Source organism: Zea mays, chromosome 10, assembly GCF_902167145.1.
Source record: "Zea mays cultivar B73 chromosome 10, Zm-B73-REFERENCE-NAM-5.0, whole genome shotgun sequence".
In the NCBI taxonomy this organism is placed as follows: domain Eukaryota; kingdom Viridiplantae; phylum Streptophyta; class Magnoliopsida; order Poales; family Poaceae; genus Zea; species Zea mays.
Window position 1 is genome coordinate 6,408,201 of NC_050105.1, and position 14,048 is coordinate 6,422,248.

General features: G+C 49.5%; 1 protein-coding gene across 1 annotated transcript in view; it reads right to left on the reverse strand.

Moving 5' to 3' along the window:
• Positions 1-10,007, reverse strand: part of LOC118473622 (homeotic protein knotted-1) — a 42,799-nt gene extending 32,792 nt beyond the window's left edge. Inside the window, exon 1 of the mRNA XM_035963594.1 lies at positions 9,495-10,007. Within this exon, the coding sequence (XP_035819487.1) occupies positions 9,495-10,007 (513 nt within the window). The remainder of the gene's footprint in view (positions 1-9,494) is intronic.
• Between the last annotated feature and the right edge of the window lie 4,041 nt (positions 10,008-14,048).

Sequence of the window (14,048 nt, forward strand, 5' to 3'; positions counted from 1 at the left end):
AACGTACTCCAAGTTCATCTCCATGTCTCTTATTGACCGCTGCTCTTAATTGACAATTTTGGTGAGGCAATGGGGTTTAAGTGTAACACCCGAAATCTTGTTTTGGGGATTAGTAGAAGAAATCGAAGTAAAATGTCCCTAATGGATAATTATACTTTAGAATTCACCCTTTCTAAAATAAATAGTAAAATTTAAAGCAATGATAGTTAATATATATAATAAAAGAGTTACAATTTATTATCCCCTTCAAGGAATATATAAAATATTCTCTTTTAAGTTAAAGTCACTCTTGTTAAAAGAATTCATATTAACTTCTTCCTAAATTAAAAGGGTAAGGCATATTGAATTATTGGAAATACTTTTAATCAGATACACATTCAATATAATGACTTCTTTGGAATAAGTGAATGTGAAGCATCCTATCTAAATAAATAAAATGAAACTTTGCATCATTCTAGGATTATACTGGTTGTTGCATATAAACTGGAATTTGAAATTGAAAACAGATTTGAATTAGTGACTCATTTAAATTTAAAATAGTTAAAACAAATAGAGATTTAAATTAAAAAAGGAAAAAGAGAAGGAAACCTGCGTCTGGGCCGAATCTCCATTTCCCGGCCCAACTAGTGCACCTGTACCACACTCCCGCGCAGCCCATTTTTTTCCCTCCCCGCGCCGTCAGTCAAGGTCTGGTGGGCCCCGTCTATAAGTCCCTCACCCCACTGACGCGTCCGCCACTCGGGTTCGCTAACAGCTGGGCCCAGAAAGCCAGGGTCTTCTTCTCCCTCCCGTATTCTGCTATGGTTCCGCGGGCGCCAACAAATCGCGAGATTCTCGCCGCTGCCTTCGCCGACCCGATTTTCTCCACGCGGATTCCGCCGAGTCTGTTTTGCTTGCCCCTATAAAATTGGACGCCGCATCACCGAGCACCTGCACATCCATCGGCGCCTGCCACACCCTTGCCACCGTAGTTTTCACTCGCCTTCGTGGCCATTGGGATCGGAGAGCGATGCAAGCTTGGGAGTTCACCAGTTCGCACAGGATCTTGGCAAGTCTTGCCGGTACTCAGAATGGTACATCGGTGCTCGTCGAAGCGTATCGATGTCATGGCGAGCGGGGTCCCTTCGGAGTCCAGAGTTTACGGCCAAATCACTATAGGCTAGGGTATGGATCGCCGCCCCACTTGTCGGTGAGTGTCTCCCCCTCTGCTTCTCTACTTTTGTTCCGTTTGGGCATATTAGGAGTGGGTCCAGCGCTCTGGTGCGTCTGGCGTCGTTGTGGTTCCGGCTGGTCAGTGCGCCATGGTGGCTTCGGTCGCCCTGGGCTGGCTGGCGAGGAGCGAGAATAGGGGGGCGAGAGGTTGAAGATGGCGTATTGGTCGTCCGATCATGGACGTATGTGTGTGCCTGGGTCGCCGGCGGGCTGGGCGTTGGTGTGCTCGCCGCGGCGGGGAAGAAACAGCCAGGGCCCTGGATCCATGAGTCAACGGTTGTGATTGAATCCATCCATATCTATGCGTCGAACAAAATCATGCCGTCAGTTTCCAGATCGGTGGCCTAGATATAGTCTAGTGTATCCCCTTCGCCGATGAGTCCTGAGTCGTAGATCTCGGTGTGGGTGGCTAGGATTAGAACACCCGTACCTGTTTGGCTGAACCAATCTGGTTTGTCTGATCTAGATCTAGCGCTTGCGATCGATGTAGGTAACTTTAAATCAGGACTGTTAGAAATCAATACAGTGGCTGGCGCGGTTTAATGTTGGGGTGTGGTTTCGGACCGCCCAGATCTAATCGTGCGGCCATGGTCGTCTGATACCCCTTCGACCGGGACCTTTCGCTAAAGAGCCCCTATTCTTTGGCATATTCAACTCGCAGTCTGTGCGTAGTGTTAGAACATTTAACTCAGGTCCTGGAAATTTGCAAACTTGACCCTAGACTTCTCTGGAATTGTGGCTGCAGCCCAAGAGATCTTATCTCCTTATTAAATTAATTCTGGAAATTTATTTTTGCATAAAAACAATACCAAAAATACTTGAGAACTTAGAAAATTCATATTTAATTCATTCTAACTCCAAATTGATCCATTCTAGTGGCAATAATTTTGTATTAATAATGTCTATCAACCAATAACACTGTTTAGCCATGAAACTTGAATTAAAATTGTTCATTTTGATTAATCTATTCTAAGCACTAAATAATTTTGGAAATTCATAACTCAATATCCGTAGCTCCGAATTTAGTGGTTCTTGTTTCTACGATCTTGTAGCAACGCGTAGATCATAATTATACAGTTTATCCTTATGTTTGGTGTAATGTTAATTTTGCCTATACACTGTTTGTTTGTAATGCTACGACTAGTGTGAGGACACGTGTCATCTGAAGAGCAAGTTGGTACCTGGAATCTCAAGTCCCAGGCAAGTTGTGCCCTTGATCACTTCTTTTTACCCACTCATGTTCTAATTAATCATAATGATCTGCATAGGTTAATTTTGATGGGACCCAATAGGTTACCCTAGTTTGATTATCTTTATACCTTGTTTACCACTGAACTTTTTGGGTAGTACTTGCTAGTGCTTTATGTGGTTTTGGGTATGAAGATACATTATTCATGATTATACTTTTGTTATCCGTTGTTATTTACTGTTCATGATAAGATCATTATGTTAATTGGAACATGGAGCGACCACCCGGGAAAACAGTGCTACCACAAGGGTTTATGGACGCCCTTGGCTGATTAATTAGGAAAGCTAGTGGAGGACTACCTTACCCGAAAGGGGCAAGGGCAGTAGGGGAGTGGTCAGTGTAGGGAGGTCCTTGGTTGATTTTGCTGCGATGGCGGTCAGGCAAGGGATCCCTGCATTGGAGCTTCCTATAAACTGTAGCGGGTTTTCTGAAGCTAGTGGAACTTTGTAAAGGCCTCGTAATGTTACCCTGCCTCGCCTCCTTGGTAGAGGTGTATGGGAAGTCGCGATCCCTTGGCAGATGGGTAACATAACTTGTGGGTAAAGATGTGCAACCTCTGCAGAGTGTAAAACTAGTATACTAGCCGTGCTCACGGTCATGAGCAGCTCGGACCCTCACATGATTAAATTATGGAACTAAATTCAATTTGTCATATGCATTGCATCGCAGGTGATGTTGTTACTTTTGTTCTACTACTTAATTGGGTTGGTGTTTACTTATACTTAGTAATTGCTAATAAAATTTTGACCAACTTTAAAAGCAATGCTCAGCTCTAACCATCCTCTTTGGTAAGCCTTACACTTCACGTGAGCTCCCACCTTTGGCGAGTTCATGCACATTATTCCCCACAACTTGTTGAGCGATGAACGTATGTGAGCTCACTCTTGCTGTCTCACACCCCCCACAGGTCAAGAACAGGTACCACAGGATGAGGCGCATGGAGGATGCTGTGATGTGTTCGTGAGAGGTATAGGTCGTCGTCTCCCAGTCAACTTTGGGTTGCTGGACCGTTGTCTCCTTATAATGTAATTATTTATTTATTTTGTATAGAACTCTTATTATATAGTAAAGATGTGACATTCGATCCTGTGCCATGATTCATCATATGTGTGAGACTTGGTCCCAGCATACCTGGTGATTATGTTCGCGCCCGGGTCTTGGTGCCCCGAAACCCGGGTGTGACATTAAGGGCCAAAAATAATCCCGTTTTGGTGCTTGATGCCAAAGGGGGAGAAATTAAGGGCCAAAGCAACAAATGGATCAGCTACCACTTGAGAAATATTGAAAATAGTAGAGTTAGGACTTTTGATTTGTCAAAATTCAAAATGTCTCTTTTTGTCAAAAGTTGGTCTCTTGTGGGGAGAATGTTTGATTATGGGAAATAGGGGGAGTTTTTGAATCAGTGATCAATTTCTCTTGGAATACCTTTCTCAATGCCTCAACAAGCGAATTTGACTTAGAAATAGGAAATTGAGTTTGATATGCAAAAACAAACCAAGTGGTGGCAAAGAATGATCCAAATATGCCAAATTTGAATCAAAACAAATTTGTGTTCTCATTTGCATTGATGTTGCATTTCTTTTAGTTGCTTTTTGTTGTGTTGACATAAATCACCAAAAAGGGGGAGATTGAAAGGGAAATGTGCCCTTGGGCCATCTCTATAAGATTTTGGTGATTAAGTGCCCAACACACATTAAGGGAATGAGTATATGCCAAAGGGTGGACAAAGTGCAAATCAATACAAAGGTATGATTCTAGACTTAGTACATTGGTTTTTGTGTACTAACATATTTGTCTAAGTGCTAGAATCAGAGAAAAGACAATTGGAAAAGACTTGGCTCGAGCAGCCAAGACTCTGCTCAGTCTGGGTACACCGGACTGTCCGGTGGTGCACCGGACAGTGTCCGGTGCGCCCGGCTGGCTCTGGTGAAAAGGCCGCTCTCGGGAATTCGTCGGCGGCGTACGACTAAAATTCACCGGACTGTCTGGTGTGCACCGGACTGTCCGGTGAGCCAACAGTCGGCCGCGCAATCCACGCGTGACGCGTGGCCGGGCCAACGGTCTGAAGGGGGCACCGGACTGTCCGGTGCGCCAACGACTCCAAACCTTCAACGGTCGTCTGCGCCAGAATAGGAAAGAAATCCGCACCGGACAGTGTCCGGTGGTGCACCGGACTGTCCGGTGCGCCAGTCGACAGAAGGCAAGAATTGCCTTCCTGGAATGCTCTCAACGGCTCCTAGCTGCCTTGGGGCTATAAAAGGGACCCCTAGGCGCATGGAGGAAGAAACCAAGCACACTTTGAGCATTCTTGATCATTCACACTTCGTCTTTATGCACTCGTTTGACATTCTTAGTGATTTGAGCTCCGTTCTAGTGAGAACTTTGAGACAGTCATTTGAGCTCAAGTCTTGGCCGTGTGTGTGCGTATTTGCTGTGGACTTGTGTGTGTTGCTCATCCCATCCTTACTTCCGTGTTCTTTTGTGATCATCTTTTGTAAGGGCGAGAGACTCTAAGTTGTGGAGATTACTCGCAAACAGGATATAGTGAAAGGAAAAGAAACACCGTGGTATTCAAGTGGATCTTTGGATCACTTGAGAGGGGTTGATTGCAACCCTTGTCCGTTGGGACGCCACAACGTGGAGTAGGCAAGTGTTGAACTTGGCCGAACCACGGGATAAACCACTGTGCCTCTTTGTGTTGATATCTTTGTGGTTGTTGTGTTTCACTAGAACTCCTCTCTAGCCACTTGGTTTTATTGTTCTAACACTTAAACAAGTTTATGGCGTGAAATTTTAAGTTTTTACAGGATCACCTATTCACCCCCCCTCTAGGTGCTCTCAGATGCTTGATTGGAAGATGATGGTTGATCTTGTGCTTGTGTGGGCTCTTCGGATTCCTTAGGACACACATCACCAATGGACATGTTCCTTAGCGCGACGCACAGAGCCTCTTCATCATCTAGCTCATCAAGATCAACTTGCTCCACTTGGGAGCCATTAGACTCATCAAACACAATGTCACAAGAAACCTCAACTAATCCAGTGGATTTGTTGAAGACTCTATATGCCCTTGTGTTTGATTCATAACCAAGTAAAAAGCCTTCTACAGCCTTAGGAGCAAATTTAGATTTTCTACCTCTTTTGATAAGAATAAAAAAAATTTGCTACCAAAGACTCTAAAATATGAAACATTGGGCTTTTTACCGGTTAGGAGTTCATATGATGTCTTCTTGAGGATTCGGTGAAGATATAACCGGTTGATGGAGTAGCAGGTGGTGTTAATTGCCTCGGCCCAAAATCGGTCCGGTGTCTTGTACTCATCAAGCTTGGTCCTCGCCATCTCCAATAGAGTTCTATTCTTCCTCTCCACTACACCATTTTGTTGAGGTGTGTAGGGAGAAGAGAACTCATGCTTGATGCCCTCCTCCTCAAGAAAGCTTTCATTTTGTGAGTTCTTGAACTCCGTTCTGTTGTCGCTTCTTTTCCTTTTGATCCTCAATCCGAACTCATTTTGAGCTCATCTCAAGAATCCTTTTAATGTCTCTTGGGTCTGTGATTTTTCATGCAAGAAGAATACCCAAGTGAAGCGAGAATAGTCATCCACAATTACAAGACAATACTTACTCCCGCCGATGCTTATGTAAGCGATCAGGCCGAATAAGTCCATATGGACTAGCTCAAGTGGCCTGTCGGTCGTCATGATGTTCTTATGTGGATGGTGGGAACCAACTTGCTTTCCTGGTTGACATGCGCTACAAACCCTATCTTTCTCAAAATGAACATTTGTTAGTCCCAAAATGTGTTCTCCCTTTAGAAGCTTGTGAAGATTCTTTATCCCAACATGGGCTAGTCGGCGATGCCAGAGCCAACCCATATTAGTCTTAGCAATTAAGCAAGTATCGAGTTCAGCTCTATTAAAATCAACTAAGTATAGCTGACCCTCTAATACTCCCTTAAATGCTACTGAATCATCACTTCTTCTAAAGACAGTAACACCTATATCCGTAAAAAGACAGTTGTAGCCCATTTTGCATAATTGAGATACATAAAGCAAATTGTAATCTAAAGAATCTACAAGAAAGGCATTGGAAATAGAATTGTCAGGTGATATAGCAATTTTACCCAGTCCTTTGACCAAACCTTGATTTCCATCCCCGAATGTGATGGCTCTTTGGGGATCTTCGTTTTTCTCGTAGGAGGAGAACATCTGTTTCTCCCCTGTCATGTGGTTTGTGCATCCGCTATCAATAATCCAACTTGAGCCCTCAGATGCATAAACCTACAAAACAATTTAGGCCTTGTTCTTAGGTACCCAAACAGTCTTGGGTCCTTTTACGTTAGAAACAAGCACCTTGGATACCCAAACACAAGTCTTTGACCCCTTGTGTTTGCCCCCAATATATTTGGCAACTATTTTGCCTGATTTGTTAGTAAGCACATATGAAGCATCAAAAGTCTTAAATGAAATGTTATGATCATTTGATGCAGTAAGAGTTTTCTTTTTAGGCAATTTAACATGGGTTGATTGCCTAGAGCTAGAAGCTTCGTTCTTATACATAAATGCATGGTGAGAAACAAAATGAGTTTTCTTAGCATGAATTATCCTAATCTTGTGTTCAGGATAACCAATAGGATATAAAATGTAACCCTCGTTATCCTAAACCATGGGAGCCTTGCCCTTAACAAAATTAGACAATCTTTTGGGGGCATTAATTTTGACATTGCTTCCCTGTTGGAAACCAATGCCATCCTTAATCCCAGGGCGTCTCCCACTATAGAGCATGCTTCTAGCAAATATAAAATTTTCATTTTCTATCTCATGCTCATTAATTTTAGCGGTTAATTGAGCTATATGATCATTGTCGAAGAGGAAATTCTCTGGCCGGGTGGCGGAACGCACCCGCCCTAAATCCTAAGATGAGGAGGTGCCTAAGCGTTTTTCCTTTCTGCTAGATGGTCGATGAACACAAGTGAACACGCAAGGGTTTAGAGTGGTTCAGGCCGCCGGAGCGTAATACCCTACTCCATTGTGTGTTGTATTGAATCTGTGAGCTTGAGAGCTCGAGTGTATGAGAGTCTGTGAATCTAAGTTGGGTCTAAGTGAGTGTAAGTGAGCGTGCCTTGTAACGTTGTGTGCCTTCCCTTTTATAGCTCAAGGGAGGCACATACAAGGATACTGAGCCCCGACATGTGGGCCCAGGGGCAAAATGGAAGGAAGAACGGATGCCTATAACGCCTGGGCGATCTCCGAGCGCCATAATGTCCGTAGTCCATATGGTATTGATATGTCGCGGCTGCTTCCTCGGTAACGTGTGAGTCATCATGAGTGTAGTGCATGCGGCAGTATGGATGTGTCACCTGCCAATGGAATGGATAGGCACGCCGCCTGCGGGATGGTCTGGTCGCCGCCTGCCAGCGGAGTGGACAGGGCTCATTAAATGCTAAGGCGGCACATCGCCTGCCAGTGGAATGGACAGGGCTCATTAAATGCCGAGGCGGCACATCACCTGCTAGTGGATTGGATAGGTGGCGTGCCTTATCCACAATAAATGCAGAGGTCACGCGGCCCAGAGGCCTTACGTTAGGCTCCGCCCGTTGGCTTATGTCACGTGCACCATGCCACGTGGCAGCATCGGGGCTCCGCCTGAGCGGGGAGCAGAAGCGTATACAATATGGTCCGGACATGTGTCGGCTCCGGACCACCGCCTGGCCTTGATTAAGGCCTGGGTATTCTTTGTCCCAGAATCCCTGGACCCTGCCGTGAGTGGCCTAGACCCCACGCAGAGGGGTCCGGTTTGCACCCATGGAGGTCCTGGACCTTACCCGGAGGTCCGGTCTATATATACAAGGGTCCGTCACCTTCCCATGGGGGTCCGGACTCACTGTTGATACCTTGGAGTACATCATCTTCTCAGGCCACGTGGCGGTCCCGGAGCCTTCCACATGGTGGGGTCGGGCGCTGTTTACCACGCGACTAGAGATAGCCACGTGGGTATCACGTCTTCATACTGTAGTAAGGGATACCCCTGTTTCAGGGTACCGACAGTGGCCCCCCGGGCCCACCTCAGGGGAGGATACGAGCCTGCAGGTGGGGCCAAAGCTTGATTGGCGATTGGTGCGCCACTTCCGTGCGTTTGCTGACGTAATCACCGCCAATCCGCCTTCGGTCACACCAACTGCCATGTCTGTCCCCGGCTCCCCACGGGTGACTGACCCACGGCCCCCATGCCTGATGGTTTCGTCGGGCCGCGCGTGAGGCACCTCGATACCGCTGCATTGGTTTTAAAAAATCACCTTATCTGTCTTATGCGGCGGCCCCGAGGAGGCGCGGTACTGGCGCGAGCGGCGGTTTGCTCTTTCTGCACCTAGGAACCGACACCCAAAGAGTATGACTTGTGGGCCTGGACCCGTGTCATAGACTGGGTCGTTGTTTTCGGCGGAGATGAAGAGGCGCACTACCACGGGCAACGGTTCGCTCCTCGCGTGGCGGTTCGCCTTCTCCGCACTCGGAGACCAGCACACCAGCTGTATGACTTGTGGACCCGGGCCCCCGTGTCATAGGCTGGGTCGCTTTGGTGCACATCGGGCAAAATTTTCCGCGGCGCCTCGGGGCGCGAGCGGGAAAGTCTGCCTTGAAAGGGATTCACCCCGCGTGCAACAGTTACGCTTTTGCATTCTCTCCAATTGCTGCGCCCTTTCGCCTCCGAGCTCTCCGCGCCCCTTTGCATTCACGCTCTTCTGCTTTCCGCCGCCGTAGTCGCCATGGCCTCGCTAGTTCATCCCGAGCGTTTCCAGTCCGAGGGGGCACTCAACCTGGTGCGCAACCTGCTCGGATGGAGCGCGCCGGCGTTCGCCGAAAGGATCCGCGCCGGCGCCACTCCCCTCGGCGATCTCGCCGCTGGGGAGTTTGTGTTCTTCGTCTCCTCCTCTCCTGCGGGTTGGCGCTGCCGATCTCGCTTTTCTTCCTGCTGCTGCTGGAGGAGCTCGACCTCCAGCTTCAGCACCTCACGCCCCACTCCATCCTCCAGGCGGCCATCTTCGCCCACCTCTGCGAGATGTTCGTGGGGGTGGCGCTCTTCTGCCAGTGCCCAGATGAAAGGATGTTGCACAGCGACCTTCCAGAGATGGAAAGCGAGTTGAGCTGCGACTCCACCCTTCGCATGAACTCCATCGCCTCCTGCAGCGGCCTCGTCAGCTCCTCCCTGAACTTCACCAGCATCTCGTGGTACGCCTCCATGAATTGGTCCAGCTCCGGCTCCGTCGTAGCGGCCAGGCCGCCGAGCGCCATGTGCTGTCGTGTCTCCACCTCCTGCGCTATCTCCGTCAGCCTCGCCGACACCTCCGGTGGTGCCCCCACCTTGTTGTACTCGAGGTAGGCAGCGAGGAGCGAGTAGTAGTGTGGGTGCGAGATGATCTTAGCCTTGATGGCCTCGATGTCGCCTCCGTAGGGAGACGACGAGGAGGGTTCCAGGCGGCGCAGGCGGCACCGGGGCCCCAAGCGGTGGAGGCGACGAAGAAGGCACTTGAAGATCTCTAGGCGGAGCATCGCGCCGGGGTCCAGCGCATTGCTGCATGGGCCGGCGAGGCGAGCACGACACCGGTGCCGCTCGGGATGAGTCCCATCCCGGTGTCGGAGCTGCCGACGTCTATCTCTGATGCGCTCCCGGTGCTGGACTCCACCGTCGACCGCCTCCGACGCCTGGACTAGATTCTTGGCGCCCGCTTGGAGGCTGAGGGCGGCAGGCTCTATCGGGCGGTGATCGAGTACATCCTGACATGCTTCCGGAGCCACGACCCGACCATCTCCTTGGAGTCGGTGATTGCTGGTCTGGTGACCGATACTGAAGACGCCGCCCGGGAGGCCGTACAAGATGTCGTGGAACTGGTGGCCGAACGTTTCCAGTGGGAACCTGCTGATGATGAGTAGCTAGATCTACAGAGAGAAGGCAAGGGTCCCGCTGGGAAGCGGCTTTGTAATATTTTTTGGTCTTTGTAAGATACTTTTGAGTACTATTTATCGAGCAGTATTAGCACTTATCTGTATGCTATTTGTCCTTGCTGTGTGTGGCGTTGCCAACTGCTCCCTGATACTTGGTGAAAGGGAATTAGGCTTACACCTATTTCCTAATTGATTTTGGTGGTTGAATTGTCCAACACAAATAATTGGACTAACTAGTTTGCTCTAGTCTATAAGTTTTACAGGTGCCAAAGGTTCACAATAAGCCAATAAAAAGACCAAGAAAGGGTTCAAACAAAGAGAGCAAATGACATCCCAAAAGGCACCCTGGTCTGGCGCACCGAACTGTCTGGTGCACCACCGGACAGTGTCCAGTGCACCACCGAACAGTGTCCGGTGCACCAGGGCACTCGAAGCTGAACTCGCTACCTTCGGGAAAATCAGAGGGCGCTCTGCTATAATTCACCGGACTGTCCGGTGAAGCACTGGACAGTGTCCGGTGTCACACCGGACTGTCCGGTGTGCCAGCGGAGCAACGACTACTTCGCGCGCAACGGTCGACTGCAACGCATTTAATGCGCGCCTGCGCGCGCAGAGGACAGAGCACGTGCAGTTGGCGCACCAGACAGTCTACAGGACCTGTCCGGTGCACCACCGGACAGCCCAGAGGCCCCACCTGTCAGAGCTCCAACGGTCGAACCCCAATGGTCTGCTGACGTGGCTGGCGCACCGGACAGTGTCCGGTGGCGCACCGGACTGTCCGGTGCGCCATGCGACAGCAGCCTTCCAACGACCATTTTTGGTGGTTGGGGCTATAAATACTCCAACCACCCCACATTCAATGGCATCCAAGTTTTCCACCTTCAACACATTACAAGAGCTATAGCATTCAATTCTAGACACTCCAAAAGATCAAATCCTCTCCCAAGTCCGGAATCACTCCAAATCAAATAGCGACTAGAGAGAGCGACATTTGTGTTCATTTGAGCTCTTGCGCTTGGATCGCTTCTTTTCTTTCTCATTCTTCTTGTGATCAAACTCAATTGTAACCAAGGCGAGAGACACCAATTGTGTGGTGGTCCTTGCGGGAACTTTGTGTTCCGTTTGATTGAGAAGAGAAGCTCACTCGGTCTAAGTGACCGTTTGAGAGAGGGAAAGGGTTGAAAGAGACCCGGTCTTTGTGACCACCTCAACGGGGAGTAGGTTTGCAAGAACCGAACCTCGGTAAAACAAATCATCGTGTCTCACTCTTTATTCGCTCACGATTTGTTTTTCGCCCTCTCTCTCGGACTCGTTTATATTTCTAACGCTAACCCGGCTTGTAGTTGTGCTTAAGTTTGTAAATTTCAGATTCGCCCTATTCACCCCCCTCTAGGCGACTTTCACTTGGCCCCCCTGGGATGTAGGCTCGACGTGTCGAGGCTGGATACCAGTATACCTAAGAAAGAGTTGGTGACCCGGCCCCCAGGAGGTAGCCTCGACTGGGACCTGGACCTGTACATAGCTTCGGCTAGGAAGTGTTAGTAGCACACCCATAGGACCCATCGTCTGGTATCAGTCATCCTTTGATTCATGCAATAGGACCTGCAGGATTGAGTCTGGGAAGCCGAGCCTCATGTCCGGACCTACAAGATCACAACTCCAAATACTAGGGCACTCATTGCAGAGTGGTGGAGGTGCAGGCTTAGGGTACGGGACCAGGCTAAGCGGCTACACAGCTCCGGACCACCCCAGAAAACAAGCGCCCATTCTCTAGAACCGGACCTGCAGGTTACCGGACCCCCCGTATCTGGATAGGGGTCCCGAACTGCAAGCCTGGCTTACTCAATTCGGATGTCATCATACTAGCAAGGGTGGGAACTGTATGGGTGGGTTAGATAAAAAATATTATCTGGGAACTGCAGCAGAATAAAACCATCACAGAAGCACATCTTGGGGGGGGGGGGTAAATCCTTTCTTTATAACTTGATATACATAGATGCAGATCAACAGGTCGGGCTTATGAGGGTGGACCTCACCGGGCTGACGTACACATATGCACAACCCAGTTACAAAAAGAAGAAACCTCAACCCCTCAGACTTGCTCCTATGGATAGAACTTACGGAGATGCTCTATGTTCCAGGGATTGGGAAGAGGCACTCCTTCAATTGCGGCAAGGCGGACACACCCGGGTCGGCATACTTCCGTCACCTTGAAGGGTCCTTCTCAACTGGGGGAGAGTTTGTGGAGCCCTTCTCGGTTCAGTACTTGCCTTAGGACTAGGTCCCTGACCCCGAGCTCCCTACTATGCACAAACCGTTGATGGTAGCGCCTGAGCGCTTGGTTGTACCGTGCATTTCGGATTGCCGCTTGCCATCTGCTCTCGTCGATGAAGTCCACGTCCTCACGCCGTAGCTGTTCCTGCATAGACTCATCAAACGACTGGACCCGTGGGAAGCCCATAAGGATTTCCAGGAGAAGGCAGGCTTCAGCCCCGTAGACCAGGAAGAACGTGGTCTCCCCGGTGGCTCGACTGAATGTGGTCTGGTTCCCCCATAGCATGGACGGAAGTTCGTTGACCCAATTTGCACCATGCTTTTTCAAGCAGTCATATGTGCATGTCTTGAGTCCCCTGAGGATCTCTGCATTTGCCCTCTCAACTTGGCCATTGCTCCTGGGATGATCCATAGACGCAAAGCAGAGTTAGGTGCCGATGCCCTCGCAATACTCCTGGAAGAGTCGACTTGCAAACTGGGTCCTGTTGTCCGTAATGATACGGCTTGGGACCCCGAATCTGCAGACGATTGACTTAAGGAAGGCAACAACAGCACCCTGGGTGATGCTAACCACAGGGGTGGCCTCAGGACACTTCGTGAACTTGTCGATGGCGACGAAGAGGAATCGGTACCCGCCGACGACCCTGGGGAATGGTCCCAGGATATCCACCCCCATACGACGAATGGCCAGGAGGGTGGAATCATCTGCAGAGCATGAGCTGGTGTGTGTATCTTCTTTGCATGGAATTGACCCGCCTTGCAGGACTTTACCATCTCAGCTGCATCCTGGAGAGCTGTTGGCCAGTAAAAACCATGTCGGAAGGCCTTACCAACCAGTGTGCGGGATGCTGAATGACTTCCGCACTCTCCTCCATGGATCTCCACGAGTAACTCACGACCCTCCTCCTGGTGATGCACCGCATGAGAATGCCATTGGCGCCACGGCGGTAAAGATCCCCCTCTACCACCGTGTAGCGTTTAGCCAACCGCACTATGCGCTCTGCAGACACATGATCTTCAGGAAGGATATTTTCCTTCAGGTAGCCCCGGATCTCAGAGATCCATGCATCGGGACCACTCTGAGACACTGGCTGTGGCGCTACAAGGTTGGCAGGACCCACTGTAGCACAGACAGTCTTCGGTGGGTTCTGTAGATGGTACGCCACCGGGACTGCTAGCTTCGAGGTGCTAGTCTCGCCCCCTTCGTCCAGTTCGGCAGGCTGGGCAATGGGTCTCAGCAGCCATCTTTCGAAGATGCCCTCGGGCACGGGTGCCCAAGTTGATGCCCTCACGGAGAGTTCATCTGCCGCCGAGTTGTCAGCCCGAGGAACATGTTGCAGTTCCAGGGCCGTAAAGTCTTTCTCCAGCTTCCTT